Here is a 23,953-nt window from a genome sequence, read left to right on the forward strand (position 1 = left end):
TTGGAGGGACTGAGTGCAGGCATCATATCCAAGAGGGGGGATTTCCTATCAGCAAGCGTTCACCATGTCTTTAGTGCGTATAGATCTCAAAATGGGCGGCAACAACGTACACGGCTGTGCGGGCATAGCTCCACATACTCAAAAGAGCGTAGGTTCAGTGTCTCCGGACGTGAAACGAAGACAGGAGAGTAGCACGGTGTCCCACGGTCCGCCGTATCTGCAGCTGGAGACCTTGAACGTCCGAAGAGGTTCTGTAGTCCGCCCGCTATCGTCCCAATTTGGTCCACCGACGGACGGTAGGGTTCGGTCGGTCGAAAATGAAAACTTGCCCCACGGCTCTTCCGCTTTCGCCGCAGAGAAAACGTTGAAATGCACCTGACCGGTCGGGTGTTTCTGGCTGACCAATAGGGCGTGCTCCTGCGCCTCGAGTGTCCCTATCACTGTGTTGTAGAGCATTCAGTTTTGGCGAAGAACAAGTGCAGAATACCTGGCAGCAGGAGCAAGTTATAGTACTCACCCAGGCACAGATCCTCTCTTGATATAGAATATTCAGCACCATAGATGGCGAGGACCTGTTCTGCATTCTCCTTGAACCACTGTCGCGGTACCTTCAAGTCCTCGATATAACGGTGGTGTGTCGTTTGCGTGAACAACATCGCAGCCCCGTTGGTCACGCCCAGTGACGATGAGTAACTTCGCCTGTCCCATCGCTGTTAGCTAGGATATCGACTGATCTTGTCAGGATTACAAGAACACTCACAAGCATTGCTCGCTGCGCCACGTCAGGCTCCACCAGGACCGCCACATGATGTCCAAACCGCGTTGAATGACAGTACGCCGATCCTGCCAACGGCTCACTTGGCTCACGGAATCGTGTCCCAGCGGCGTGACGTCCTTTGCGCGTCCTCTCGACGACCTTGCGGGATCGAATGAGTCGAACAATGTGACGAATGACCCGCCTTCGCTGTCAGTATAGTAACCGACTGCGCCGATTGGGATCGGAGATGGCGTCCAGAGCGGCAGCGTCACTGCATAAATAACGCGTTTAGTGCATTTCCCATGTCGACGAAGACATAAAAAGCGGCGGAGAGCTTACACGAGGGATGGAACTCGTGCTGTAGAAGCATTCTATACAGCTGTGCGATCTGCATGGACTGCGCTTGCTCGTTCGCTCCAGAAGGCCCAGACGCATTGTGGCCCAAGGATGCCACCTCAGCTCCGCCGGTCATCGCGTCGTGCGATATGGATTTTTCTTTTACTGCATTGTGGTAGGAGGAGTCTTCCGAGAGGTTCCCCGGATCGGATTGAGTGGCTACAGTGCGATATTCCACCTGGATAGCTATTTTCAGCATCTTCATCGCCTCGGGTGTCTGTGCTAGCCCGGCCTGGAGGACGCGGACCATGTCGGGGTCGCTGTCCATCTGTAGCGCATCGTTCATCACCTGCCGTAGGTCCGTCGCTTTGTGTACTGCATCGTATTTGATGTCCCGCGCCGGAGTGGAGGCAGGCTGCGTGTGCTCTGCATTCGCTCCAGATAAGGGGCTAGTATCGTTGGCCTGCTGAGGTATCTTCAATGGAGAGGAGGAGGGCAAGTGAGGCTCGAACAAAGTCCGTAACTTGTTGTATGTCTCATCATTTAGGTTGCCAGCTTTGATGACCTTGGTCAAAGTACGGATCTGAATGGTCAGCTACGAGGCCGATGGTCAGCATACACAGCGGAAAGACAAGTTGAGATGTACATTGAAGAGGATGACCGCGTCGTTTAGGCTGTTTTGGTGTTTACGAACAGCTCGCTCGATCTTTTCACGCTGGAAGTACTTCGTGAACGCCGTCTTAAGGGACTGTTTGTCGACGAAGTTCCGCACCGCGTCGAAGGATCTAGCCCAACATTGGAATGGCGAAAATTCGCAGAGGATGCAACATGGACGTACTTGGTTAATCGATCGAGGGGACCCCGAAGTTCCGAGGAAACCTCGTCTCCTGCCTGCGATATCTCCTCGTAGATGATTAGGAGTGTATCCGCACACTTTTCGGTGAGGCTCAAGCATGCCATCTGGTTGTTCTTCATCTCAGGGTCAGGCAAACACGCTTTTTATAATCACGAGGTTTGCACGTACTGTGACCTTCAGCGCGGCATCCCATATGTGCAGTAGTGTGCGTGCAGCACCTCCGAGGCCCGGAATGGGCGCGAAGCCGAGGAGATCACTGCCCAAGACCAGTAGCTCATGCGCGATATCGATGGTGATGCCGAGGACTTCGTGAAGAGCTTCGTCTACGCGCTGTGCTAATTGTAAGTGTATCATCTCTGATGAGCAGGGGTGCACTTGCGCACTTGTTTAGTAGTCTGAGTCAAGATTCCCTTCTCAGCATTTGCGGTACGACGCTTGCTAGCCTTCTGGGCTCGGTTAGGGGAGGTCACCTCCGTCACCTCCAAGCTGACGATTTTCTCATTGTAAGGTGTCGGTATCCCCGAGTCGCTGTACCAGCCTTGTGAGGAGACAGACTCTGCGGGGCTGGAAGCGCGTGTTTCGGCCGGAATTGGTTCGGTGGCAGTCCGAGTGAGGATGGCTAGGTTGTAAGGCGCTGCAGGTGTAAAACTTCGTGTGGTTGAACGGTAGGGTGGGGAGACACTTCGGCGCCAGGATGCCCGATCATTGGTTCTGCCGCTAGACTGGCGTTGCCGCCCCCTCGGACTACGGGACCGACTCCGGAAAGCGGCGTGTCCTGGGGGAGGGGATGTCATCCTCGGACTCCTCTCCCGAGGAAAGGAACTTGAACGAGGCGACATGGGGATCATACTTCCTGAAGAGGCGTTGTCATTACGAGGTAAAGATTAAAGTGCGAAACAAGCTGACCTCGATGATGCCAGTTTACCAACTTGAAATACGACGATATGCGAAGTTTTTGGGGATCCCAGTCAGCCCTGTGTTTCGTCACAGGCTAGCGGGGGAAGTCCCTTGAACGTCGACAAGGAGATCAGAGCCTAGCGGAAGAGAAGGCCAAAAGGGCGGATGAATCCCTCCCACCTTAATAAGAGGCGAATGTTAAGGTTTGGCCACATGCGACGGAAGTTTATGGCCTGATGGTTGGGAGGAATGGAACTTAATAAGAGTCCGATCCCATGAGAACGATACGGCATAGTAGACGTCTGTGGAGTGCCGCCCTCATTTGTTGCCGCGAGCTCGCAGCGGGCGGGCTGTACTATAGTGATCGCATAAGTAGTCATTCATCAATCTGTCACTGCCGGAGTACTTACTTGCTGAACCTCCGTCCCTACTGACTGTAGTACGTCTAGGTCGTCCGGCGTAACTCCGCCGACCCAAAGACACGGTCGTCTACCATTGCCAGTTCGAGGCACCGTGTCTAACTAGCGAGTCCTTTAGACGTGTACAGCGCCGCGCAGCCTCCGCAAGGGCGTCAAGAAGCACACTGTGTAGAAATTTATACACGCGATGAGGGCATACCGGCGTATGGACTAGTCGGAAGCCGTCGATTGCGATGGGGCGTGCAGTTCGACTGTTCACAGGGGGTCAACAATACAGCGAGGTGCTTATTCGTGTGCAGCAATGTGCTCACGAGGCTCCTACTTTCCGGTGCCCACTATGATAATCCAAGTTAGGGTGCGCACGCGATGCAATATAAAACGCAACGCCGAGCGAGAGGCGAGGCTGCAATCCATTTAGCACTACGTCTGTACCGCGGCGAACGCATACCCGTCCGCGTGATTACGATTCAACGTTCAACGTTCAATACTTGACATGACCATGGAGAATTCTTCCGGGCTCTTCGCAGATCTAGACAAGCATGACGTTAAGTTAGAGAAGTCGATGACGCATGTGGAGGTTCGACCAGTGCGACGACCCAGCCGCAAGACATAGGCAGGTATGCCTTCCAATACACGTGCATCGTAGACCTCTGGGAGGCGTCCGGGCGGGGTGCACAGCTGTCCCTGAGTCGAATGAGATCAGAGCATAGTAGGCGTGTACGTGGGTTAGAAAAGATGTAGATGTTCATTGTTGAGGGTGGCAAGGGCGTCTTGTAAGCTGTAACGGCGTAGTAGACCTCCAGTGCGATGAGTCGTCTGTGGTACCGGTCGTAGTGTGTACGCGTGTGGTAAGTGGAAGAGGTTCAACGTTCAAACTTTCGACTCGGATCTCGAGGAAACGTGCACGTGATAGGCGTAGTAGTAGGCGCTGAGCATCGTCGGTGTAGTATGTACGGAGTCCGATGCAGATGGTCTCAAGGTGTGATACTCATACAATCTGGATATCCGTCGACGGATACTCCCCAGCTCGTACACCTCCGTCCCCGGGTTGCGATCGTTCGAGGAGAGAGGCAGAGAGCCTACCAGCTGGAACCACCCGACTCTTCGATAGTACCTATTTGTCCCGCACTCAGGCCCTTCGCCTTCAGCGCCGCTCGTACCAGCTAGAGTAACCACAAGGCCCTCCAGCGAGCCCTCACCCCACTGCAGCAGCGGAACAGCCCATACTTGCATCTCGTTTTCCACCCCATCCCCGCCGCCGTCGATTACCGTGCGTCCGGATATTGGCAACCCATCCTCAAGTGTATCGTCACCACCCGCGCCGCCGACCCCCCTTTTCTTCCGCCATGCTTGAAGTTCGTCGGTGGCCTGCAGTAAAACTTCGTGTCTTCCAGCGACCATCGAAGGGCGGATCTGGCACCGAAACGCCGCCGCGCGCAGTGCGAGAGTCCCGCCTGTCACCCGCCCAAACGGAAGCGCATCATCCTCGAGGGTGACCTCGCACCGCACAATCTTCGCGAGCGCGTTTCTGGACATCAACGCCACCGAGCGACGCTCCTGGTCCCAGGAGATTGCGCCGTCGATTGCCGCCCGCGACCACGATGGCGCACGGTACCCGTCCGGACGCCGCAGATGTCCCTCCCATCCCTCGCGCCATAGCAGGCCAAAGAGGAGCGTGGCGCGCCAGAGCCCCGCGAGGTAGTCGGAGCGCAGGACGCGATTGAACTGCTCCGCGATTGCGGCGCACGCGGGAAGCTTGTCCGCCGGGAAGCTCGTCGTGCGGCGGCTGTAGTCGTCCACGATCCCGAGCCACGCGCCGTACACGCGCCGTACACGCGCTCCCACTCCTTGGAGTCGTGTAGCACGACCGGCGGGTTTGGGCGGAGGAGGATGAGGGGAAGCCGCCGCTCTATGGTCGTGTCGCAGAGCGAGCGGCCGACATTTTGCGTGGCGGTGAGGCACCTGAACTGCAGCGTCCTGGTGGTGAAGATGAGCGCGCGCGAGGACAGTAGGTCCTCTTGCATGCACCAGCCGCGGGTTCCGAGATGTCCAAAGCTGTTGCTGTATGGCCAGTGGTTTTCCTGAGTATATTCTGCCTATACGGTATGGCTTAGGTGTGATGCGTAGCGTGCCAACCTTGGGCAATGGTTCGCTTCGAGAGTCGTCCAGTTGGCGGGCCTCACCGGGGGCGAGAGGGTCTGGAGGACAGATGAAGGGTAAGAGGATGTCACCACCCGAGCTAATGTCACTCATCAGCATTGGTGGCGTGGGCAAACGATCATGGAGGAAACCCTCTGCGACTGTCTCGGCGCTGGCGGCGATGATTGTAAGGTGGGAATGGCGGTAGATATGATGCATGCGCCTAATCTCATGTCGCTTGTCCTCGTTCGAGTCTTGGATAATGCACAAGCTGTCAACCCAGAGAAACTGAAGGCCCAGCGCGTGGGTAACGTAGATCGCGTCGCGGATGGTCGCAGGGAGGAGGGAGAGGTCGATACCGCATTCGTACTGTGATACGTTGGATGTCGTGGTTTTGTGTATCTGGTCCAAGCCCCAAACGTAGCTGAGTGTGAGGTATTTGCCAGAGCGGCCATCGGTAGAGACTAGACGCGGATGGGCGAGGTTTGTGCAGTCGATAACGTGTGTGGGAAGGCGGCGGGAATCGGGGAGGTTCGAAGACATGCAAGATTTATGTCTCTGGACGCACTCGTCGATACACTCTTTGGCAAGGGCCAAGGCACGAGGAGAGCCGACTTCGAGCAGAGGACTTCGCAAAATGATATAAGGCGCGGCGTTGTCGTCTAAGCACTTCTTTTAGCGCCAGCACTATACCCATGGAACGAGATGCAAACATACCTGGAGCGGTGTGCACAACTCCTGCAAATATTGGATGATTGCTGTTAGTAGCCACCTCCAACGTTTGATACTTTTCGGGGGTCCGCTCAGAGTGATGGTCCAAAACACCCCGCACCGTGATATTCAATGGATCCTCCGGCTCTCCAGCAGAATTGCGGGTGCGCAGTTCCTCCAATATTGCGACTAGGAGTTGGCACCACGCGCAGCCTGCGAGAGCACGAGACTTCAGTTCCGGGAATGAGGTCAAGTACGAATGTGAATCATTCCATCGCCTGTAGTACTGCCCCTCATTGTCGAGTACCTGACAAGGTAATAGCCCAAAGTGTATCGCGAAGGGACCTTGCCAGCACGCGTGGCAAATTGAAGCGGGCCTTGGCGGAAGGGTACCCCCTTCGGGGGCTGAGCCCTCTGAGAGGAGGGGTATGTTCATGAGGGAAGGATCCACAGGCGAAATGAGGGGGGCATGAAGATGGTAACGGAGAGGTTGAGGAGAGCCATACAGCACTAATGATCTTCTGGGGTCTATGGGCCCGGACGATATGAGCATCATGAGAAATTCAGTAGGTATGACAAATACCTGTCCTATCAAAATGATATTTCTCCTTGAGGCCCAAAGTCTTGAGCAGGATGAACGGTGATGGGACCAAGAGTATGTAAGATTTAGAGAGCCTAGACGCAGTGGAGTTATAGTTCGTACCGGTTTGGAACACAAATGTGGCGGCAGAACTTACAGGAGCATCCGGCATTGTAAGGAGAACGAGCTTCTAAGCCACCGGTGGGCTGAGCCCCCGACGGCGTCGAGTCGGGGGACGTGAGTGAACTTCTGAGAGCGAACCACGCGCAACTCTGCCCAAGCGCCCCGCACACAAAGCAGTTCCGTGATATACTCGCATCTTGCTTCCCGGACGACTGCATAGCCCTTGACGGAGGAGAGAAGTTGCTGTGTTCGATGACTGCCCTGTGTATCTGGTGATCGGCTAGTCCACGTCAGAAATTCGCGCGAGTCGTTTAAAGAGCGGATGTTGGGGACTGTAAACGAATCAGACTATGAGTCTAGACAACTCGGTGATAATTGCACAGGATCCTTGAAGCCGCACAAGCCCAAAAGTACACAATAATACAACATGGCGCCAGAGCGCTCGAGAATTTGAAGGAAACCGAATGCGCGATACAAATCTTGAAAATCTTATGGGCCTCCGCGGTCCGCCCATAGTCGGATTGTGAGGTCCGTGTCGATAGAGCCCGAGGCTATCATGTTCTGCTGTGGATGCGTCTACATGCGGCCCCGTCAGTCGTTCCCCGCACGCAGACAAAAAACACACAGGACGTACCGCGACTGCGACCACAACATCCGTGTGCCCCTCGAGCGTCTGCACGATCTCGCGGCTCTGGAGGTCCCACAGGAACACCTTGTTGTCCTCGCTGCCGGAAATGATCCACTTTCCGCCCGTGACGCTGAAGCACGCGGCGATGCAGAACTTCTGGTTCGTGTGCCCGACGTACGTCTTTAGGCAGCGCGAGGTCTGGTAGTCCCAGAGGCGGATCGCGCTGTCGTGCGCGGTGGAGAGGATGTACTTAGAGTTGGGTGAGAACTGTACGTGTTGACTATATGCGATATCAGAGGTGGCGCGCGGAGTATTAATTGTGAGGCGAAGAGGGCGTACCAGATCGCGTCGTGGCTCTCTGCGAGGGTTTTCAAGCACTGCCCGGTGGTCGTGTTCCATATTCGGCTGCTTTGGAGTCAGAACTGTAGGACTCATATGTGCGGAGTGCTCACATTAGACCATCGAGAGCGCACGAGACGATCAGTGAGGCGTCCCGGTTGAAGTGAACCGCGGTAACATAGTCCAAATGTGCAAGGATCTTCTTAGTGCACTTCCCTGTGTCCCGCGCGATAAGTATGCAGATAATATGATGAGGCAGTCTGCGTACCCTTGTCGACATTCCATATCCGAATCTCCCCTTCACATCCACCGGAAACGAGAAGATTCGACGCGTTGTTGTAGTTCACACAGAAGACATAGCTTGTATGCCCCTTCAGCGTTTTCAAAGTCATTCCCTAAAGCGCGTCGTCTGTCACCAGCATTCGTGAAATGAGGATTGACCACTAGGCGTACTGTATCGACCTCCCATATCCGAATAGTGGTGTCGTCGGAGGCAGAAGCGAGATGCACGCTGTCTGACGTCCATGCAATGTCTGATAGGCCCTTCGTGTGGCCGTTCAGGTTCCGTATGAGCTCTCCAGTGAATGGAGACCAGATCTTCACGACGCGATCGTTCGCTACCCATCTGCATCTTCAGATATGGCCAGTCTGCTTCACGCGCAAGGACGTACCACAAGATGCAAGCAACGTCCCATCTGGACTAAATTTAACCGCAGATATGGATTCTGTATGACCTCGAAGGGTATGCCTCAGCTCGTAATGAGGTCGCTCGCGGCCGGTAGCAGTGGCTGGCGCAGGCACGGGAGGCACTGGCGGAAGAGGGGCGGCAGGAGGTGCCTGTCGCTCGGGCATGTCGTCTTCGGTCGTCTGAGAGCCTGCCTCATCGTCTGTGGTAGAGTCCCCGAGGTTGTCAAGATGATTCATGGCTGGAAGATGGAAATCAGAGCAGAGGACGAGAAAGACAGAAATGCCATGAATATTAATGAGCGCCCACTAGAGCTCTCGGAACTAGATAAGATTAGATTCGCACGTTGCATCGGTAGTACCGATCGAGCGGCGCTGCCCCTGCGTCCCTTTTCACCTTCCTCTTCATCCTTTGTCTTCATCGGAACTACTCCCTAGGAAACATCTTCTGCAGAAGTCGTTCTATGCTGCTGCGAAACACCACTGGAGAAAGTGAGGAGGTTTCAGTCCTGGGAATGGCCCCAGGGTGTCGAAACGTTCCCCAGTTACTCCCAGTACTTGTTTCCCAACCCTCTGCGAAGGGGTCTTGAGGCCTGATGGTCTCCTCATCACGGCGGTGAGTCTGCATTATTCACGGCTTGCAAGTGCTCCAATCGCACTTAGGGAATGGACTCTGGGGTCTGACAGAGTGAACTTGGTTCAAATTTGTGGTAGCAACCCACGAGCATGCGGTCTTAGACTCTTACCCAGGTCTGACCGTCTTTTACGCCGACATCTTTTATGCTGACATGAGCAGGTTTGACTTTCGTAACCACGTCATCATCATATCGTGGTGCACGACGACAGGGCGCGATAAATTCGCGAAGTTGCGTGTTACGCTTAAGGTCTCATCGCATTTTCATATAGCCTCCTAATGACACAGTGTCCACTAGCCGTACAACATACAGAGCATATCAGATGTCTACAAGATCATGAAGGAATCGTAAGGGGATCATAAGGGGGTTCGTCAAAGGGTATTCGAGCAGGCAATTCTGGCAAAGTCTATGTCCACGCCCTCGGGCAAACTGAGCGCGAACGCCGAGAAGCCGTTTTTGAGGTGGTCGCGGTGTATCGAGTCCTCCGGGAGCGTGCACCGGTACTCCCTCAGGAGCATGCTGATCAGCACGCGCTGCTCGTACAACGAGAAGTTGCGCGCGGGGCACCTGCGCGGGCCGACGCCGAACGACACCCAGTTGTTCGCGTCGTCCTTTGCAATGCGGAGGAATCGCTCGGGGTCGAATGCGCCCGGGCTACGCCAGACCTCCTCGTTGTGATGCGCCGCGGCCATGTTGAGCGCGATGGGCGTGTTGGGCGGGATGACGATATCTCCGACCGTCAGCGAATCGTCGGAGATGCGAGGGACGGTGACGTTCGTAGGGGTGTTGTACCGCATTGACTCGCGGATGACGGCGTTGAGGTATGGGGTGTTCGCGAAGTGCGCGATGCGAGGTTCCTCGTTGCCCAAAACGGCGAAGATCTCCTGCCTAACCTTCTCCTGGAGGTCGGGGTATCGAGCGAGGAAATAGACGGCGGAGGAGAGCGCGCCCGCCGTAGTGTCCTGCGTCGAAATCATCGTCAGAATATCACCCACGGCAGCTAGCGGGTACACTTACATGTCCTCCAATAAAGAGAACGATGGTGTTGTCTCGGAAGTCGTCCTGGGTCATCTCCGGTTCCTGGAACATGTACGTGATGACGTCGTTTCCCGGGTTTCTGCGCTTCTCGTCCAGGATCGTGCAGAAGTCTCCGATGAAGTCGTCCACCATCGCACGCACGGCCCGCCGGGGCAGCCACCTCTCCAATGACGGGAATGCAACATACGCCGGGCTCGCGATCGCCGCCATGACCTTGTGGTACTTCTGCACGAAAGACCCTTCTGGTTTCGCGAGCGCCTCGAAGTCGTAACCCATGACTGTGGTGGCGACCGCGTCGAGCGTGTAGCGGTGGCTGAGCTCGCTCCAGCAGACGCGCCCGCCGTCCCCGATGATGTCGAATGTCGTCTGCACGAGCGAGACGAAGCGTTCCATGGGGACCGTCTGTCGCAGCGCCTCGTGCATAATGCGGGAGTGCCGCTTCCACGTCTCGCCGTCGGACATGAAGATGTTGTTGCGTCCGATGAGCCTCCATAGGAGCATGTCGTCGGGCTGCTGCTGCTTTCGCATGGACGGGTCTTCTAGAAGCCGTTTGCCAACCTGTCGTAAAGTAAGTCATACTTCATATGATGACGATGTCTCGGGTTGCTTACCTTAGGCTCGACCACCTGGACCATCCAGTCCCCCAGACAGTACATCAACACAACGTCCGTCCCCTGCGCCTTCGCGAACGGCAGTACGAGCCGTTTGACGCGTTGTTCTTCGACCTCCCCCGACAAGTAGCTGTATAGCAGAGGCCATAGAGGCACAGTCGGGATGTGTCGCAAATGCGAAGGGACACGTAGGGCGCGGTAGATGACAAGAAGCAGCGCCAAGGAGAGGAATATCAAGACCTCGGGAATCGAGACCGACGGCCAGATGCGAGAAATCATTGCGGGGAGATCGACTCGGGGGAACGCGCTTGCTAGCTGGACTCGAAGGCACGTCTGAAGCCTCTTCTTAATTATCGCGAGCTTGCGCCACTAAACTAGTCCGGGCACAGCAGGGCGGGCATCGACCCCAAGATGCGCGCGAGATGGGAAGAAATCTGTGATTTCTATTCGCTGCCTCGTGTCGCGCGGGGGACACCATCGGGAGCCAGTGCACTGTTCGTGGCCCCGGATCACCTTTTAGGCGTGCATACGACTTTCCAGTTACAGGGCGTACCGGGTAGTATGTCGACTCCGAACCGATGCACCCGTGCCTGTCGGCTCCGTAGGTCGTCCTCGACTAAGGGGCTCGGGCCTCAGTATCGATGTGTAAGTGGGCTTCGAGCCGCTCATACGTCCAGTTGGAGTACAGTACTGCGTCGAACCAGACTGCTGAGCGAGGCCGAGGCTTATGAGCTGATCAGATGTGTAACGTGTAAGTCCCATCTCCGCGATTGGTTCCAGCCCTCCTCACCTCACTTGCGTTGAGTAAACCACCCAGTTCCTCGGCTCGGGGCCGCCGCCACATGTCCGAGAGGCCCGCGCCTGCCGAGCCGGGGTCATCCCTGGTCATGCTCAGTGACAACCTCCATACGATGAGTACGCCTCTATCGAACGTGTCAACACTCTACCGCTGTCTGTGGTCAGACTGGATCAGTATAAGCGACCTCCCCAAGCCTGCCCCCGTCTTCCAAAACAGAACTGACCTGCCTTTCGTAGCGCAGGCAAGCCACCAGGACGCCTCGATGGCGGTTTGATCAGACGCCGACGCGTGCTTGCACCGACTAGCGTCGATCGATGCACCGCTTTCAAGGCGCAGCGTTTCCGAGGCGCCGCGCCCCGCCGCAGGGTGCCGCGCGATCCGCCGTCATCGTCGGGGCACGCCAATCCTGATCTTGTAGATTGACCAGGGGGGGAAGAGATGGGCGAATCTCCGCCGTGCGTTGACTTGCGCAGGCCGAACGTCGGCGAATATGACTGAGTTGTGTGTACGCTGCGGTCCAGGCTCGAGAGAACGAACGGGCGTACAGTCGTGCTGGAGTGCCAGTACTTTTTGTACAGTACGGGGGTCAGCGTCAACAGCATTTAGGACGAGGCCACTAACGTATCAAAGTGGCAGATCTAACTTCGAAAGGTGACGAATTTGACGAGGCACAAACTGTACAAGGAACCGTTGCCATGTCACCATCCGGCATGCGTGCATAAATCCTCACTCACTTCCGGCGGCCGTGTCGAGCCAGGTCGAGCCGTGCAGTTGCAAACTGCGAAAACCCCTCGTCCCTCGGCTAACTCAGGCCACACGCATCGGGATCAAGGCCCTGGTCGGTCGTTCAGGAACGAGTTGAACCGCTATGTGCCTACATTCTGCGCCGGAAGACATGGCAACCAGGCAACGTCCGAGCTTAGAGTTACTTAGAGTTAGTATCGCGGCAGTGACCACACTTGGGGCGCACTTCATTGGGTACATGGGACCCTTACGATTCAGCCGCTCTTCGGAATGGGAGCAAGTACACTACACATGTGTAAGGTATCTGAAGTCCATAGTGAGTACGTGCAATGGAGGCTGCAGTATGTACATAGCTATGTACCGTGTTTCTGCGAGCTGGGGGAAGTGTATAACCATTGCATGCCGGTACCTTGAAACACGGGCTCTCGCGCGTCCGGGGTGCTATTTCTGCCGCCGACACGCCAGTGCGAAGCTTCAACCGGCGCCGGCGACCAGCCAATGCCAAAATTTGGATTGTCGGTATGCCACCGGCCTGGCAACGTTGCGGGTTTGGATAACACGGGGATAGCGTCGGTAGCTATACCTAGCCCGAGTAGGCCTGCGCGGGGGCTTGGGTCGGCGAGCGGGGCGCCCGCAGGTGTGAGAGTAGTGTGTACAAAAACACTCACTTCGGTCCCGAGCGGGCAAAACGGAGCTGTCGTCGGAGGCGAGGTCAGCTACAACCTTGTGCAGGCAGCTGTGGGCTTCTTTCAAACGATCATCACGGGTTCACGAACATTGCGCATGGCTTCTATCATGGAGAAGGTGCAATAGGGAAGCTGATGCTGCCCCGGGGCCCGCCACCAGGTGGTCGCCGTCGTGGCGCGCGCATCCCATGGGCTGCGCCGGAGGTATGCTCGCGCTAGAATGGCAGGCTCAGCCCTGGTATCTTCCATCATATCAGGCGGGAGGTTCGAGCGCTGACAGAACTCAAAACTCACCGGGATGTTGGGATGATATCAACTCGCAGCGCAGCTTCTTATAGCGCCCGCTGTCCTGAGCCTGGCAGCCTCCGACTGCGGTCGGGTGTATCCTAGGCGCGTGGAACCGGCGAAAGAACGCACAGGTGTGCATTCGCGGCAGCATAGCGCTTCGCGCTGGAATCGGGAACAGCGTCGCAGTCGATATTTGGCAGCTAGTCACAGATGAGTTATTATACTCTAGGACGGGTGTGCCAGAGCAAAACACACTCACTCCTGCTGCCATGTTGCAGAAAGTCATCGCCGCAGTACTTGCCTTCTTCGTAGTTGCCGTCTATCGATGGGTCCGCGTACCTGCGCACCTGCGGCACCTCCCCAAGGTGCCAGTTATGCCACTCCTGCTCAGCTACCTGTCCGGAGAAGTCGAGGAGCGGCGGGTCAAGCGTATCATTATCCCTTTCGCACAGAAGGCCGGCACTGACGTCGTGCTGGTGTTCTGCCTCGGCGAGTGGGTAGTCCATATCGTCGAAGCTAATGTGCGTATTTTCGCCTTGAGTGCTGTCGGAAGACGAGCTGACGTCGCGATGAGTCAGGCCGCAAAACGGATCATGGAGCAGCGCGGGCTCAGGAAGCAAGAGCTCCCCGCGGAGATGCTGCTGTGGCGGCTAACGGGGCGCCAGAACGTCTTCACAGCGGAGGGCGAGATGTGGAAGCGCCACGCGAAGATTATGCACGAGGCCCTGCACCGCACCATCCCGATCGAGCAGTTCGCAGCCCTCTCGCGCAAGACGTTCGCGCTCATAGGAGACGGCGGGCGAGTCCAATGGAACGACTACACGCACCGCTTCAGTCTTGACGCGGTCGGGACCACCGTCATCGGGTACGACTTCGAAGCGCTGGACAAGCCGCACGGAGCGTTCGTGGAGAGGTATCATGAGGTGATGGCCGCCATCTCGAGTCCCGCGTACATCTTCCTTCCCGCACTCGAGCGGTGGATGCCGCGCCCCGCGATTCGGGATATGGTCGATTCCTTGGTCGAAGAGTTCCGCGTCCTCCTGCAAAAGAAGAGAGATCATCCCGGACCCGATATGATCACGTACATGCTGGAGAATCCGGAGATGTCGGAGACAGAGCTGAGGGACAACATCATCGTGACTTTCATGGGCGGGCATGTAAGTGCTTCCATGTCCAAACATCTGCATAACAGAGACTGAATGCGGCTCAGGATACCACGGCAGGGTCGTTGTCGACTATCGTGTTCTTGTTGGGCCAGTATCAGGACGTCCAGGCCCGCCTCCGCGCAGAGGTCGCCAGCATCATGGGTTCCGATGAGCCACGCCTGGAACATTTCTCGAGGATGCCATATCTCAACGCTGTCATCCGAGAGTCGATGCGCTTCAACAACCCGTCGAACGTTCTCATCCCCCGTCTCTCGGACGACCCGTTGCAGGTCGGCGCGCACGTCATTCCACCCGATACCCCCTTTATCATCAACATGTGCGCCATCCTGCACAACAGCACGTCTTGGGCAGATCCCGACGCGTTCGACCCGGACCGCTTCTTGAATTCGGACAAGTCTACCGCGGACGCCAGTTGGATCCCCTTCGGGCTCGGGCCGCGGCAGTGCCCCGCTCGCGCGTTCTCTCTGTATGAGCAAAAGGTCCTAGTCAGCATGCTACTTCGGGAGTATAGGTGGTGGATCCCTAAGGACACTGTACATCACGACTATATCAAGAACGCGTTCTCTCCGTTCGCGCTCAGCCTACCCTACGACGTTGACATTGATATCGTGAAGCTTACCTAGCCCGCCATGTGGTTCATAGTCTTCGAATACGTCCGATACTTGTAGAAGTGATAGTTGTGTGTATATACCTGTATCCGAAGGTGCTTGGACCTGGTGGTATGATGTTGAGACCTTCGCTAGCCACTGGCAGACGAGTCGGACAGCGTCGCGGCCGCGATAAGTCCGGGGATCTTATCTAATCTAACCTCTTGCGCGACGACCCAGAATTCCCTCCAAGTTGCGCACAAGTTGCAACCAACTCACTCTGCAGGCTTCAAAAGTCGACAGCTCGGTCAGACGAGCACAATATTATCATGATCTCGGGCTTGCGAGAAATGCTAGCAACAATCCGACTGGTGAGGGAACTTCACCACCAGTTGCAGTCAACGCTAGTCACGGTAAGGCGGCACTACGCGCCAGGTTAGTAAACGATGTCTGCAGGGTGTGACAGGAAATGATGCTTACATTCGGACGCAGCGAGAGCGTCCAGCCGAGCGAGTACCGTCGCCATCTGCGAAGACAACACGGCATTTTGAGCGGAGAGGGCAGCCACTTTAGAAGACAGGTTGATGTTCTGGGTCAAGGCGATCGCGTTGTTCAACGTCAGCTCCGCGATCTGCGAGCTCATCGAGGAAGTCCGCGCGAGCAGTGCGTCGTTCTCGCGCCGCAACGCGTCAACGCTGTCATGACTCGCGTATTCGAGGGCGGCTGCATTTGGGTGGCGTCGGTGTACGCCCTCCGCGCCGACCATGTTTTGGGAGCGCTGTTTTAAAGGGAGGATTAGCTTTGGTGAAACAGAACCAGTTGAAAACCGCACGAGCTCCCATGGGGAGGCGTCTGCCTCTTTCGCGTTTCTGCCATCCTGCCTGCTACCGCCCACGTCCATAGCAACGAAATCCGCATCGGTTGTTCCAATGCATGCGTGCGTGACTAGCTCGGAGCGTTCGGGATTCGAGGACCGTTCTTGGGTGGGTGAATAACGCGCATGTCCCGGCGGCGCGCTAACGGGGCGAGGACTCTCCTCCATGCGGCTGCGGGCAGACAGTAGCTCCCCTTCCAAGCTTGTTTGAAGTGTGTGTGATTTTCTGCTGGCATCTGGCGCCGTGCCGGAAGCCTCAACCCGGAACGGTACTCGACCGGATGTGGGTTCGCAAGTCAGGTCTGCGGCGTACTGCGCCGAGTGCGCAGAGAGCATCTGTACGATTTACATTGGATTCAGAACATAGTGATGGAGAGAAAGCTGGACTCACTGCAGCAGTCAGGGGGCTACTAGCGCGTGGCACTGCCTTACCATCCTCGCATGAACTGTTCGAGGCAGCTGCCACTGTGGGCTCGCAGACGTCTCCAGCCTGGACTGAGTGAGCGCTGCTCGAGACCCTCTTAGTCAAGTGATTGTAGCGATACTTCTCCGAGGCTTCAATTGACAGCCAGATGGTCTTGGTGTTGGGAATAGCCAGATTCGAAAGCTCAAGGGAGCGTTCAAGGGTGAGCCGCACCAGCCAGACTTCGCGGGTATACTCTTGCCGATCTGGGAGAGAGGGTATTACGAACTCTACTTGGACGAATGTGCGTCCAGACGTAAAGCGCGAGTTGAATTTAGTCCTCCATCTTCCCATGGTACTCTCATCAATGGGCTGTTCCTGCGATATGTGAGGACTTGGGGTGCCCCAAGGAAAATGATGCAAAGAGCTCACGGTATGGGTTTCGCAAGAGGAGTCACCGCTTTGGATGTTCACAATAGAGAAGCAAGCCTTCGTATCCCTATCCTGCACCACAGAGGTCTTACGCCACGTCAGGGTGAGGCGTAGCTGCACGGTGGGTTGGAGGGCGCCGCCCGGAGGTGTTCCGCTGCCGACACTATGTGCAAGGTCCGTCACCAAGAGAATCTCCCGCTCAGAACGCACATCCCGTAAAGGTGAGGGGGAGAAGCCAAGCTTTTGCAGAGCTTCGATGCTCCGAGGAGTGAGGCGAAAGGCGACGCCGTCAGGGCGATCCCCAGGCCAGAGGGATATAGTGGACCTAAGGACAGGGTTCCCCGGTAGAAGCGACTTGGGCATCGGAGGGCGCGAGTGTTGGCGGAGAAGAGATACCTCCATGGCCACGGGTGCGACGTACTCCAGGGCTTCCTCCAACGCTTCCTTGGTCAAGCGAACCACGTGGAATGGTTTATGACGCCAGTTGGTGCATTGGATGTGTGTTCCGATCAGCGAGCCACCCCCGATATTCCGGGCTCCTCCTCGGAGTTGGTACAGAGGAAGAGCGACCAGGGAGCCGTCCGTGTCTTCGCACTGTAGGAGTGCGAGTACGTCGGTCTTGCGGAGTGGCTTACAATCGGGGCATATGTCCCGCCCCAGTCCTTTCCAAAATGCGTGCGACACCTGAGGGATCTTCGCCAGCGAGAGGCACAAAAGATGCACGCGGACACCCTGCGGAGTAAAGACGCAGTGGAGGGGTGGGATGTCCTCGCTCCCGTTCAAACGTAGGCGCGATGCGAGATCGGAGGGCATGACAGGGGTAGTAGTGCGGCAACATTGAAAGTCGGAGGGAGAACTCGCGAGAAGGCCAGGATCGTCTGGTAGTCCACCGAAGCGCTTGAAACCACGCGCTAGATGCAGAGACCGCAACAAACACTTGTTTCCCCAGGCGAAGATGCTTTGATCGGGAACCTTCCTGATGATTTCCTCCTGGAGACGGAGGAACGCGTTGTTGCCTTCGCCGTATATTGGTGACATGTGGACACCGAATAAGCCCATGAGCGAGTACGCCCTGTCCTCGATGCGCGTCGTCTCTCGCTCTGCGGCCCAGGACATCCTCCGCGCAACGCTCACCGAGTCCACAGGCGCACGGCCCGTCAGGATATCGAAATTGACCCCCGTGATATTCTCCAGAGTCGATGCAAGCCCAATCTTCGTGCCGAGAAAGTGCCATGTTCGCGTCAAGAACTCCACGCGCTCGGGCGCAATGAGCTCCTGCAACGTCCATCCACGGTCGTGCCATCGGCTGATACAGAAATAGGAAGTGGAGTCTGTTGGGACGTCGTCGTCGGGGACATCTTCGAGATAGACGTAGCACATGTCCGAGAGCCTATACCACTCGTACATTGAGTTGATGGCTTCGGAAAGCTCCGCACTGCTCGTCTTGTCGATGCAGCATGCGTCGCTCCAGATGAGGCGGAAACCGGCCTTGCGCGCGACTGTGCAGATGCCCTTGATCTTGTCCGAGAGCTTGGGATGAGTGATGATGGTGGAATGTGTAGACCCTTTCACTGAGTAGTTGGATGTGCGGGGAACCATCGAAGGTTGGTGGGACTGGAGACTCTGCAACTCCTGCAAGACGGCGACTTGCTGTTTCCGGACCCCCTCAGCCACGGTAGATTGAATATTTTGAACATCGCCAAAGGACTGTTCGCCACCATCTTCGGAGGACCGCCAAGTGTGAGACAGAATCGCGTAGATGACTTTTCGCGGGTCGTTATACCACTCGAACTCCCCCGTCAAGGTATTCAAGAAGCGCGGCATCCTATATGCAAAAAAATCTCAGTATAGATACATGTGAAAAGACATCTCCTGGAGGAATTTGAATACTATAGTAGTACTCACAGCGTTCCTCGACAAAGCTAAAAGTACAGCGATTCCGGAATGAGAGGAGGGGGCTGACAGTGTGGTGCGTCGGAGTGTTTTGCGAGGGCTCCCCCGAGCTGGGAAGCTTTGGTAGGCATTTCTCTGCATGCAGGACAACGTGCCATCGCCTCGTTGCGGGAGAAGTTCATAGTTCTGCTTCAAGCTTCGATACTGCTGGTCATGGACGGAGAGACGGTGAGGACGGTCGGCATCTTATCTTATCTTATCTTTCTCACGACGACCACCAGCACGGCTCACTCGGGTCGGCTCGACAGTGCGGTACTGTGCGTGGCTCGCCCTCTCTCTCTCTCTACAACCAAGTACACTGTCGAGCCTGTAGTGGTTGTCAATATGCCCTTTGCAACCTCAAGGTGTCTTATTTGTGGTCGGTGGTGACGCATGATGCATGCGCATCTGCAACCCGATCAAAAGCGGGAGAACTCAAGATTCGAATGGCTCCGGCATTAGCACTGGCCCCATGTGCTCCAGAACCGCCTCACGAAACCCGCGATTGTCCTCTACTAATTTTGGTTCTAATTACATAGACGTTGAGGCTGAACTTTCTTAGACGTGCGTCTCAGCCGGAGGAAACAAGCGCATAGTTTATTATCGGCGCCGCAGAGATACAGGTATGCTCCACAGTATGCTCCTAAGCCTCATGTAAATCTGGCTGAACTACCCTTAGCCGCATCGCTCAGTCTTACAATATCCTTTGTGGAGGTGAAAATATTTCTTTTCCGTCCAAGAACGCGGGTGGCAAAAGTGCTAGAGACCTACGTTCACTGCGGTGAAATGATGCAGCTCCCCGACGTACGCCATCCTTTGGTATGCGTGATTTCAACGCGGCACGAAGCCAAACCATTATCGCCTGCCGAATGGACGCCTCGGGTCACTGCACCGGACTAGGTCACGGGCCATGCCCTATCAGGCCTGTCGAGGAGGTGCGCCGGCAAAGAAGCAGAAGACGCGGAGCGACGTGCGACTGCCGAGCGCTGGAACCAGTTCATCAAGGAGGGTGACAGTTTTAAACTGCATTCGCTCGACGCTGGCAGACCACCCCGGAACGAACCTCAGGGAGCCTCGACATCCTGCACATCGATCACCATGAGCTCGTTCGCGCCCCAGCCCCAGCCCACCACCGAGCTAGGTCGTTACAGAGTGAGTCGCGATTGTCCGCGTATGCCCTGTACTTTAACTGAACGCCCGTGTGGCAGCTGCTCTCGCCTTCTGCAGGCGGCGAGTCCTTTCGCATTAGGCTCCTCTGATCTCTGATTCCCCGTGCTCATTTCAATGTCTCTTCGCCGATAGTACGCGTGTCCCCGATATGCCTCGGAACCATGTCGCTTGGCCAGTCGTGGACCCCTGAGATGGCGGGTGGTATGTCATATTTACCGAGCTCATGGGGCGCTGTTTGAATGTTCTCTCTATCAGGCACGACACAGGAAGAGGCTTTCAAGGTAAACGCGTGCTGTAGAATTTGTCACTTGTTCTGATGCCGAAGGCGAGCAGTTTCTTGACAAGTACTACGAGGGCGGAGGCAACTTCATCGACACAGCTAACAACTATCAGAACGGAGAGGTATGTGTTTCCTCGACGCGACCCTGCTTAACGCATCTTGAGCTGCGGCGCACAGAGCGAGACCCTCGTCGGAGCGTGGGTCGCGGCTAGGAAGAACCGTGATGAGCTAGTGATCGCTACCAAGTACACCTTTGGCTACCAGCACCACAGGCAGGATATCAAGCTCAAGGTCAGTTATGCAGAGATCGCATATCCGCACGCAACAGGCGCTGATGTACAACGCAGGTCAACTACCAGGGCAACCACCGAAAGAGTCTGATACTTTCTGTGGGTATAGCTCGGCCTGAGGGCATTTCATGACCGCACTATACGAGTGATCACGACCACAGGTGCAAGATAGTCTCGAAAAGCTCCAGACGAGCTACATCGACATCCTCTATGTGCACTGGTATGTGTGCTTGCGGAGTTCGATCGCTCGGTGCTCATGGAGTGCAGGTGGGACTACTCCACCTCCATCCCGGAGCTCATGCAAGCACTCGATTCTCTCGTGAAATCGAACAAGGTCCTCTACTTGGGCATCTCTGACACCCCTGGTAAGCCTTCCGTGTGCCAACCTCATGTGTAAATATTTACTGGAGCACGCTCCACATGAAAGCCTGGCTAGTCGTCAAAGCAAATGAGTACGCGCGGGCCCACGGCATGGCGCAATTCGTCGTCTGTATGTATCTGTCAAGCGCATACCTGTTGTGCTCGGCTGACAGACTCCATCATCCGCAGACCAGGGTCTCTGGTGCATCGGAACGCGCGACCTGGAGCGCGACATAGTGCCGATGTGCCGCGCGGAGGGCATGGGCATCGTCCCATATGGCGTCCTCGGCCAGGTACGTTTCAACCACCTTAAAACGCGCCCGGCGCTGCCACTACGGCAAACGTAAGTATGACTCACTGAAAATCTCGCAGGGCAAGTACAAGACGGAGGCCGAGATCAAGGCGCGCACCGCGGTGCGCTACGGCATGCCGCAGACCGAGGCCGAGAAGAAGATCAGCGCCGCACTTGAAGCCGTCGCGGGCGAGGTAGGCAACGGCGCGACGCTCGTCTCCGTCGCCGTCGCCTGGGCGCTCGCAAAGGCCCCGTACGTCTTCCCCGTCATTGGTGGTCGCAGCCCCGCGCAGCTCGACGACGTCATCAAGGCTAGTGCCGCCTCTTCTCCCGCCTGAGCGCGCGGCGCTGACATGTGTGAACAGGGCCTGGAAACCGCGCTCACGCCCGCGCAGGTGCAGGCGCTGGAGGCGGCCGTGCCGTTCGTGCCCGGTTTCCCGTACAACTTCTTCGGGGCCGATCCCGCGCTCAACGATGGTCGCCCCAACTACATGGTGAACGCCGCGGGCTGGGTCAAGTGGGTTAAGGCGGAGGCGCCGATCGCGCCGGGCTCGTAAATACTAAGCTACTAAGGGAACGTGTATACGATAGGCTGAGTGAGTGATATCCGTACGCATCGGCGGCGGAGATCCTTTACTATAGATAAGGGAGATGTGGTGTACGACAATTGAATCTTGGGCCCGGATATCAGATCGTAGCACGACGTCGGGCGGTGGCATCGCCAGATCAGCGTTCTGTTGCGGGGTTGTGGGCGACGGGCGCGGCCCGTGGGCTGATGTTCGCAAATCGAGTAAAGTCGAAGACACTCCACTGGGGAGGAACTGCGATCGCGGAGTACTCTTGGGCGCACTAGCCTTACCAAGCCCTGCCATACGGAATACCGACTCGGACAAAATAGGACTGGTAGGATGGTGGTGTAGAACGTGTACCGCACACGTTTTTTCACTCGTCCGCTCGTCGCGATTCATGCACCTGCAGTGCGCATTAGCGGAGACGCCTTGGATTACTCATGGCCTCGGATAATATTTACAATGCACGAACACGACACCTCCGCCCGTAGTCCACCGCACACAGTGCAATAATATATACATGATAGTTGACCCATCGGCCGTCGAAAAGAGAGGTATCAGCGGGAATCACACTACCGACGTCGACGAGCTGTTCAGCCTTTCCAGCGGGTCCTTCTCCGCGCTGTACTGCTTCGCGTGCGCCGCGCCGCCCTGCAACCCACTCGGCGCGAACACGGCGGTGGAGAGCGTCGTGCTCGTGTGCGCGGTTGGGTCCGAGTCCACGGGCGAGTTGAACATCAGCGTCGTCTTCTGGCCGCGGCTCGAGTACGCGCTGTCCTGCTGCGTGAAGCCCTTGTTGACCGCGTAGATGATGCACGTCGGCGCGAGCCCCGTGATCTGCGGCATGCACTCGTACACGATGTACATCGCGTTCAGGCCGTCGAGCCCGTTCACGGGCGCGAGCTCGTACAGCGTGAACTCGGTGAGCTTCGCGGCGGCGACGAGCGCGCCGGACTCGATGATCAGGAGCAGCACGCGGGTGTAGTTCCCGCCAGCGACGCCGAGGGCCTTGCGCGTGCGCCGCGATACGAACCTGTGATGCGCGCGTGTGAGCTGCTGTCCACTGCGAAAAGGCGGGAGGGCGGGGGCTCACCAGATGCGCCCAGCGATAATCATGGTGACGAGGATGTTGACGACGAGGGAGATGATGAATTGTGCGGAGCCCAGACGGCTCATGACAGTGAAGTTCTGCGTGGGCGCGAGCCACTGGGAGATGGAACTGTACCCGACCCCTGCATCAACCAGTGTGGATCAGAGACTGGGAGCGTAGGCAATGAGGATCGCGCTCACCGAGTTCGCCGATACACATAAGGAATGGAATGAAGGCAATGTAGAAATTGTTTCCCCATACTACATACAATCGCCACACAATGACGAGATCTCCCAAGAACAGCTATCGGGGCGGAGCGGTGAGCTCCAGACGCGGCAGGATCGTTCGCGAGAAAGACGCGCACGTTGGTAATGTACAGGTAGTCCTTCGCCATGTTGAGACGGACCGAAATGTTCGCGAAGTAGAGAATTGGGTCCAGGATGTCGCGGTATAGGATGAATCCCTGAATCAAGCGGACAAGTGCGAGCGATACGTGACCGGTGGCGAGAACATAACTGCGGATGCATGAGGTCAGCTTCACTTCGCTACATTCTACAACATTTGGGGTGTGACTGCACCCGAAACTCACAGCAAGAGGAGCGCGACGGTGGTGAACCTATTCACACCTTCTCGCCGCTTCTGGTAGATGGTGTACATGGTCATCGCGAACATGGTGGTGTACACCCCTGCCGACATCCGGATCAGTATGAGGATCGACTTCCCAGCTCCTTAGAAGCACTCACCCCACATGAAGGACTCCAGCCAGCCTCCGATCAGGTAGGCCTTGTCGATGGGGAACGATGCGACGGCCATGTTGGCAGTGGTGGCTGGATTGCGGGGAAGAGGAGAGCACGGCGCTATGCACAGCGGATCGTCCAGCAGATTAACGTATATGAGGACGGCGAGCGACGGGAGACATCCGGAGTACCGCTCCCATGGACTGAATGACGCTGATGGCGAGACAGCCTGGGAGACACGACAGCTGCTGAAAGCGTAAGTATTGGACAACCGCGCAACCCGAGGCTAGACACAGAAGCTACGTCAGCTGGATATCTTTTGATAGGGCCCCGTTTGCGCTGGGGGAGGGCTGGCCGATGATGTGATGTCAAGCTGACAATGCGCAGTTTGGGGCGATCTCCGTGCTGTCCGCTGTCGCTGCCATTGGTTAAGCTTGTGCCACAAAGCGTCAAGTGGACTTGAAAGCGATGTCGATGCACCACGTAGTTGGGCAAAGGGTG

The 23,953-nt window shown here is 56.5% G+C and overlaps 8 protein-coding genes across 8 annotated transcripts; 2 read left to right on the forward strand and 6 right to left on the reverse strand.

Moving 5' to 3' along the window:
* Positions 1-138: 138 nt before the first annotated feature.
* On the reverse strand, positions 139-2,303 carry TRAVEDRAFT_20381 (uncharacterized protein; the record flags this gene model as incomplete). Its single annotated transcript, XM_008039903.1, has 7 exons — positions 139-434; positions 518-710; positions 859-1,028; positions 1,097-1,688; positions 1,740-1,878; positions 1,932-1,984; positions 2,118-2,303. The coding sequence occupies 7 exons, from the start codon at positions 2,301-2,303 to the stop codon at positions 139-141; spliced, it is 1,629 nt and encodes a 542-aa protein (XP_008038094.1).
* Positions 2,304-5,572: 3,269 nt separating this feature from the next.
* TRAVEDRAFT_103294 (HET-domain-containing protein) lies at positions 5,573-6,067 on the reverse strand (the record flags this gene model as incomplete). The annotated part of the gene is made up of 1 exon (XM_008040459.1): positions 5,573-6,067. A coding segment is annotated over one exon (495 nt), but the record flags the coding sequence as incomplete, so codon positions are not given.
* Positions 6,068-7,080: 1,013 nt separating this feature from the next.
* TRAVEDRAFT_148458 (WD40 repeat-like protein) lies at positions 7,081-8,709 on the reverse strand (the record flags this gene model as incomplete). The annotated part of the gene is made up of 7 exons (XM_008040460.1): positions 7,081-7,394; positions 7,453-7,726; positions 7,786-7,851; positions 7,899-8,001; positions 8,054-8,180; positions 8,239-8,402; positions 8,457-8,709. 7 exons carry the CDS (start codon positions 8,707-8,709, stop codon positions 7,308-7,310), a joined length of 1,074 nt encoding a protein of 357 aa, XP_008038651.1. The 3' UTR covers positions 7,081-7,307.
* Positions 8,710-9,475: 766 nt separating this feature from the next.
* On the reverse strand, positions 9,476-11,032 carry TRAVEDRAFT_58649 (cytochrome P450; the record flags this gene model as incomplete). Its single annotated transcript, XM_008040461.1, has 3 exons — positions 9,476-10,066; positions 10,122-10,700; positions 10,754-11,032. 3 exons carry the CDS (start codon positions 11,030-11,032, stop codon positions 9,476-9,478), a joined length of 1,449 nt encoding a protein of 482 aa, XP_008038652.1.
* A 2,138-nt stretch (positions 11,033-13,170) lies between these two features.
* Positions 13,171-15,059, forward strand: TRAVEDRAFT_37312 (cytochrome P450; the record flags this gene model as incomplete). Its single annotated transcript, XM_008040051.1, has 4 exons — positions 13,171-13,186; positions 13,583-13,791; positions 13,849-14,427; positions 14,481-15,059. The coding sequence occupies 4 exons, from the start codon at positions 13,171-13,173 to the stop codon at positions 15,057-15,059; spliced, it is 1,383 nt and encodes a 460-aa protein (XP_008038242.1).
* Positions 15,060-17,677: 2,618 nt separating this feature from the next.
* Positions 17,678-18,556, reverse strand: TRAVEDRAFT_124829 (HET-domain-containing protein; the record flags this gene model as incomplete). Its single annotated transcript, XM_008040462.1, has 2 exons — positions 17,678-18,244; positions 18,380-18,556. Coding segments are annotated over 2 exons (744 nt in total), but the record flags the coding sequence as incomplete, so codon positions are not given.
* A 1,164-nt stretch (positions 18,557-19,720) lies between these two features.
* TRAVEDRAFT_71966 (norsolorinic acid reductase) lies at positions 19,721-21,739 on the forward strand. Its single transcript, XM_008040463.1, has 13 exons — positions 19,721-19,816; positions 19,873-19,894; positions 19,967-20,035; positions 20,090-20,115; positions 20,168-20,236; positions 20,292-20,405; positions 20,462-20,503; positions 20,566-20,624; positions 20,672-20,769; positions 20,832-20,894; positions 20,954-21,057; positions 21,137-21,367; positions 21,422-21,739. The coding sequence occupies exons 1-13, from the start codon at positions 19,763-19,765 to the stop codon at positions 21,611-21,613; spliced, it is 1,143 nt and encodes a 380-aa protein (XP_008038654.1). The 5' UTR covers positions 19,721-19,762; the 3' UTR covers positions 21,614-21,739.
* Positions 21,740-22,045: 306 nt separating this feature from the next.
* Positions 22,046-23,715, reverse strand: TRAVEDRAFT_167848 (uncharacterized protein). The gene is made up of 6 exons (XM_008040464.1): positions 23,459-23,715; positions 23,305-23,401; positions 23,080-23,230; positions 22,916-23,018; positions 22,719-22,857; positions 22,046-22,658 (listed from the first exon to the last, which is right to left on the reverse strand). Exons 1-6 carry the CDS (start codon positions 23,526-23,528, stop codon positions 22,193-22,195), a joined length of 1,026 nt encoding a protein of 341 aa, XP_008038655.1. The 5' UTR covers positions 23,529-23,715; the 3' UTR covers positions 22,046-22,192.
* Positions 23,716-23,953: the final 238 nt, after the last annotated feature.

Source organism: Trametes versicolor (genome assembly GCF_000271585.1).
Source record: "Trametes versicolor FP-101664 SS1 unplaced genomic scaffold TRAVEscaffold_6, whole genome shotgun sequence".
Lineage (NCBI taxonomy): Eukaryota > Fungi > Basidiomycota > Agaricomycetes > Polyporales > Polyporaceae > Trametes > Trametes versicolor.